This window comes from Dipodomys spectabilis, unplaced genomic scaffold (genome assembly GCF_019054845.1).
Source record: "Dipodomys spectabilis isolate Male_0828 unplaced genomic scaffold, ASM1905484v1 ptg000234l, whole genome shotgun sequence".
Classification (NCBI taxonomy): domain Eukaryota; kingdom Metazoa; phylum Chordata; class Mammalia; order Rodentia; family Heteromyidae; genus Dipodomys; species Dipodomys spectabilis.
The window spans coordinates 20,254,974-20,260,973 of NW_024870911.1; the positions used below are offsets into that span (position 1 = coordinate 20,254,974).

At 43.4% G+C, this 6,000-nt stretch overlaps 1 protein-coding gene across 2 annotated transcripts in view; it reads right to left on the reverse strand.

The window, feature by feature from the left end:
* Window positions 1–416, reverse strand: part of Copz1 (COPI coat complex subunit zeta 1) — a 32,233-nt gene extending 31,817 nt beyond the window's left edge. For both annotated transcript variants that reach the window (XM_042698985.1, XM_042698984.1), the window contains exon 1: window positions 313–416. In XM_042698985.1, the coding sequence (XP_042554919.1) occupies window positions 313–330 (18 nt within the window). In that variant the 5' untranslated portion in view covers window positions 331–416. The remainder of the gene's footprint in view (window positions 1–312) is intronic.
* Between the last annotated feature and the right edge of the window lie 5,584 nt (window positions 417–6,000).

The following is a 6,000-nucleotide window of genomic DNA, read 5'->3' on the forward strand; positions in this document are numbered from 1 at the left end:
TAAAAATCAGGGAGAATCTGAAGGACGGCCCCTCCATCAAGCACACTTGTAAACTGCATGGGTACTAAGGATGCCACGCGTTCCCCAACTTTCTCCTACGAACTATTCCATCTCCCCGGCAGGGCTCCTACTCTACCTAAGCCGAGGCTTTAGGTCCTGCACTAGGCCACACCATTCATTCCATAGGCCATTGGAACTTTAGTTCCCTAAGATTACCCAGAACTCCCCTTCCTCCCCTCTCCCGGTTGTCTAAACCCTAACTTCTGACCCCACGGAGCACTGTAACAGCTCCGCCGCCCCTCCGCCTCCTACCAAAATCAGCGCCTCCATCTTGTCCCGCAGCTGGTGCCGACGTGGAGTCGCAAAAGCAGCGCCACCACTGATTGGCTCTGAGTTCTTATTAAGCCCAGCCCAAGGTAAGGATTATTGGATAAGAACAAGTTCTGTTAACCAATCAGCGTATTCATTTGCTTAGCGGAAGCAAGCGATCCAGCCAGAAGGAGGAGATATTTGATTGTCAGCTCGAACACTCAATAAAAAGTGCAGAATCTCACCCCTGAAGGGGCGGGAGGGTCAAGGGGACGAGGTTGTTTCCAAGGGGAGTGGAGGAAGCGATTGTTAATTTTCAGTTGGTTGGGCCGAAGACACGTGATGTCGTCGGCCGGCTGCAGTGGCTTTAATCCTCACTCCCTGTAGGGGGCGTTGTGGGACTTAGCTCTTCACACCGGCCTTTCCTCGCAGAGTCCTACCCCAGTCCCAGTGCCCTGCGCCCCCATTAGGTTCTCCTTCATATCTACAGGTTGGCAAACTTAGAGAGCAAGTCGGCCCCAATCACAGGCCCAGCAGTGTTACTTAACTAGAAAAAATTCCAGGATCAGTAAACAACCGCCTCAGAAACAACCTCTCCAAGGAGCAGACCCAGGCCTTGCTGGGCCCAGGGATGGATTACACATCAAAACGTATCTAGGAATCAGATTTTCTTGGGCTCAATGTGAAATAGGATGTCAGAGTTTTGGAGAGAGGCCAGAACAGGAGGGACCATGGTTAGGATCACAATGGATATATTCTGAGGGTACTGGGAGTAGGGTCTGCGGTTTTCCAGTAGGGACAAGCCATTGCAAAATGAAAAAAAAAAAAAAAAGTGAGAGAGGAAGGGTTTTAATGAAGTTTGGGTTTGTCCCCCCGCATAACCTCAGTTCCCTGGTCTCTGGTACCTTGTAGATCAGGGACACCCTAACGCCTTCCAATTCCAATGGGCTCTCCTCCCAATGTCTAATGATATTTTTAGGAACTCTCAGAGAAAGTTCGAACTAGCCGGGCACCGGTGGCTCTCACGCCTATAATGCTAGCTACTCAGAAGGCTGAGATCTGAGGCTCCGCAGTTCAAATCCAGCCCAGGGAAGAAAAGTCTTTGAGATTCTTTTCAGTCAACCATGAGAAACCAGAAGTGGTGCTGTGGCTCAACGTGGTAGAGTGGTAGACTTGAGCAAAAGAGCTTAGGGACCAGTGCCCAGGCCTTGAGTTCAGGCCCCATGACCGACAAAAATAAAAAAATAGAAAATACTAAGGCAGAGCATGAGATCTGAGTTCAAACCCTGGTACTGGCACATGGAGAAAAAAAAAAGACAAAAGAAAGTATAAAACAATATGAAACATTGTCATATGTGTAAGAATATATGCTAAGAAGGGATGTAATGATTTTTCTGGTGAAGTCCCAAGTGACAACCTCAGATCCAGAAGAGATGAAGACTTGGCCATTTTTCTCAGTGCAGAGTTATCCAAACACTTAACCCTAGGCCTGGCATCAAGCAGTGAGATTGTCCTTGACTTGGCAGCTTAAATGATAATAATAACATTTATTTCCATTTATTCTGTGTCATGCAGAAATCAAAACCACTGAATAGGTATTTAGTATATTTTGAGAATTTTTGTTTGTTTGGTGTAGCTTTGTATTTTAGCAGATGAGATCTGCTCAGGATGGCCTTAAACTTCTGTAGACTTACCTACTTAAGAAGCTGGGACAGGGGGCTGGGAAGGTAGCTCAGCAGTAGAGTGCGTGCCTAGCATGCATGAGGCCCTGGGTTCGATTCCTCAACATCACATAAATGGAAAAACCCAGAAGTGGTGCTGTGGCTTAAGTAGTAGAGCAATAGCCTTGAGCTGAAGAGCTGAGGGACAGCACCCAGCCCCAGAGTTCAAGCCCCATGACCCCCCCACACACACACACACAAAGGATACTACTCAAGGCAGCGATGGGAGGGAGGGAATGAGAAAGAGGGAACAGCTGATACTAAGCAAAAGGAAAGAAATATTCATATCACACACTCTGTAAGAAATATTTTTATTGCTAATGTGTACAGAGTTCATAAGCTTTGTAGATTAGAATGATGATAATTATCATTGTGAAGGTTAAAATGTGTTGGTGGCTTTAGCTAAGTATAACTATGCCACTGTACTGTGAAATATATGTAGTTACTTAATCTCAATAAAGAAATCTTTAGGGAATGGGGCTGGAAAGGTGGTTCAGTGGCAGAGTGCTTGCCTTGCATGCATGAAGCCGTAGGTTTGATTCCTCAGACCCCACATAAGCGGAAAAAAGCCAGAAGTGGTTCTGTGGCTCGTAGAGTGCTAACCTTGAGCTGAAGAGCTGAGGGACAGCTCCTAGGCCCAGAGTTCAGGCACCATGACAGAAAAAAAAAATCTTTGGAGACAAAAAGAAGCTAAAAGAAGAGGGTCTTTTGGGATAAAGTAAGAAATTAAATGAGATAATATGTGTGTAAAGTGTCAAATATTCTACTATTATTTATTGTAAATTGAATACCAAATGATGGAAATAAAAATTTTTAATTGAGATGAAATGTACAATATACTCAGTATACTTACAATGTACAAACACAAGCTCTGCCTAGTTCCATAACATTTACAGCACTCCCAAAGAAGACCTGGCCATTTTGCATAGTAGTTGTACCATTTTGTGTTCCTAACAGCAATATATGAGGCTTCTGGATTTCTTTACATGCTCACCAACATTTGCTATTTTCTGAGTTTTTTGTTTTTGTTTTTGTATTTTTTACAACTATCCTAATGGATATGAAGTGACATCTCATTGTGGTTTTGATTTGCATTTCCCATATGACTAATGATTTTAGTGTCTTTTCATGTGTCTGTTGTCTATCTGCATACTTTCTTGGGAAAGAAATGTCTATTCAAGTTCTTGATCCATTTTTAGGTTGTTTTGTCGTTTTGTTGTTCAGTTGTAAAACACTATGTACAGTGAATGCTGGACTCATCAGATACATAAATTGTAAATATTTTCTCCTATTGGTTAAATGGAAGCCATTTGACACAGATATATATTATGCGTTACTGGGTGCTGGTGGCTCATGCCTATAATCCTAGCTACTCAGGAGGCTGAGAGCTGAGGATTGTGGTTCAAAGTCAGCCGGGCAGAAAAGTCCATGAGACTCTTATCTCCAATAAACCACCAGAAAACCAGAAGTAGCATTGTGGCTCCAGTGGTAGAGTGCTAGCCTTGAGCAGAAGAGCTCAGGGACAGCACCTAGGCCCAGAGTTCAAGCCACACAACTGAAAAAAAAAAAAAAAAGAAAAAAGATATATGTGATGGGCATTTCATCTCAATTAAAAATGTTATTTCCATTATTTCATGTATATATGTAACCATATACCTCTAGATATATGGTTCTAACCTTGAACTTTTAATTCTTTTAATTTTTTTTAAGTTTATTATCTTTAACTAGTTGTACAAAGGGGTTTCAATTCAACAGGTTGGACTTGAATTTTCAATTTGCCTGCTTCATCCTCTCAATTGGCTAGGACTATTCTTTCCTCCTGGTATTGGGGTTTGAACTCAGGGCCTTGTACTTGCTAGACTAGTGCTCTACTATTTGAGTAACACCTCTAGGCCTACTTTTAAAAATTTTTCTTTTTTGGGTCTGGTCGTGGGGCCTGAACTCTGGGCCTGGGCGCTGTCCCTCAGCTCTTCAGCTCAAGGCTAGCACTCTACCACTTGAGCCACAGCGCCACTTCCAGCTTTTTTTTTTTCTGCTTATGTGGTACTGAGGAATCGAACCCAGGGCCTCATGCATGCAAGGCAAGCATTCTACCACTGAGCCACCTTCCCAGCCCCCTCTAGCCCTACTTTTTACTGGTTATTTTGGAGATGGAGTCTAGTGGACTTTTCTCCGAGGCTGGCCTCAGACTAGATGTCAGCTTCCTGAGTAGTTAGGATTACAGGCATGAGCTACTAGTGCCCAGCAACACAGAAGCAATTTTAAGATGATTAATTTTATTTTATTTATTTGTTGGTTGTGGGGCTTGAGCTCTGAGCCTGGGCATTGTTCTTGAACTCTTCAGCTCAGGCATGTGTTCTACCACTTGAGCCACAGTGCCACTTCCAGTTTTCTAGTGGTTAATTGGAGATAAGAACCTTATGGATGTTCCTGCCTGAGTTGGCTTTGAACCTCAATCTTCAGATCTCAGCTTACTGAGTAACTAGGATTACAGGCGTGAGCCACCTGCACTGCAAGATGATTAATTTGACAACTGTTTATGCAGAAAAGATTGAAAGAGATATAGATGACAAAAAGACTAGCTAGGAAACTGTTGCAATTCTTCTAGCTTACAGTGAACACAAAACATTCTCCACAGTTGTCTGGATATAGGCTCATACCTTGTAATCCCAGCTACTCAGGAGTCTAAAATCAAAGGATGGAGGTTTGAAGCCAGTCTGAGCAGGAAAGTCTGGGAAACTCTTATCTCCAATAAACCACCAACAACCCAGAAGTGTAACTGTAGCTCAAGTGATCAAGTCTGCCTTGAGCAAAAAGAGCCAAGTGAGTGAGGGGATGGGGGGGGGGGGGAGGAAGAAGGGGCGGGGAAGAAGGACACAAAGGGCAGAAAGAAGAGGCCCTGAAGCCAGGTGTTGGTGGCTTATGACTGTAATCCTAGCTACTCAGGACACTGAGATCTGAAGATTGAGATTCAAAGCCAGCCTGGGCAGGAAAGTCTGTGAGACTCTTATCTCCAATAAACCACCAGAAAAGTGGAAGTGACGCTGTGGCTCAAGTGGTAGAATGTTTGTCTTGAGCTGAAAAGCTCAGGGATAGCACCCAGGCCCAGAGTTCAAGCCCCACGACCAACAACAAAAAAAAGAGGAAAGAAAGAAAGAAAGAAAGGAAGGAAGGAAGGAAGGAAGGAAGGAAGGAAGGAAGGAAGGAAGGAAGGAAGGAAGGAAAAGAAAAAAAGAGGCCCTGAGTTTGAACCTCAGTTCTTGCACAAAAACAAACAAACCAAAAAAACAAAAACAGCCTGGTGCTGGTGGCTCATGCTTATAAACCTAGCTATTCAGGAGGCTGATCTCTGAGGATCACAGCTCACAACCAGCCCAGGCAGGAAAGTCCATGAGACTCTTATCTCCAATTTACCACCAGAAAAACTGGAACTGATACTTGGCTCAAAGTGGTAGAGCACTAGCTTTGAGCAGAAAAGCTCAAGCACAGGGCGCAGGCTCCAAGTTCAAGCTCCATGACCCAAAACAAAACAACAACAAAAAAAGTACCGTTAGCAGATGCCCCTAAAAGACTGTGCACCACAGGAAAAATTGGAACTAGTCAAAATGAGATGGTTTAGATCAGCCATTTGTAGAAGTGGCAAATCATCTAATATAGTTTCAGGAAAACGTAATTCTATCAGCATATCTAAAGCTCTAGAAACATAATCACTTAAAGTAAAAAGGCTAGAGCACTAACACAATCAAATTTTAACCCAATCAATTATAATAACATGGCTGAAGGGGAGATAAGCAAAATCAATTAACTTGGATAGGGCTGAAACGCAATCAATCCAGATGTATCTCCTTTTACTGAAGAGAAAGCAGTAATCTGCGAAGTATCCACTCCCAGCTTTGCCCCCAGATTGTTAGTATTTCTCCAGTATGTTTAGGGAAGAACATTCTCTGTCGGACCAACATGAATGAATATC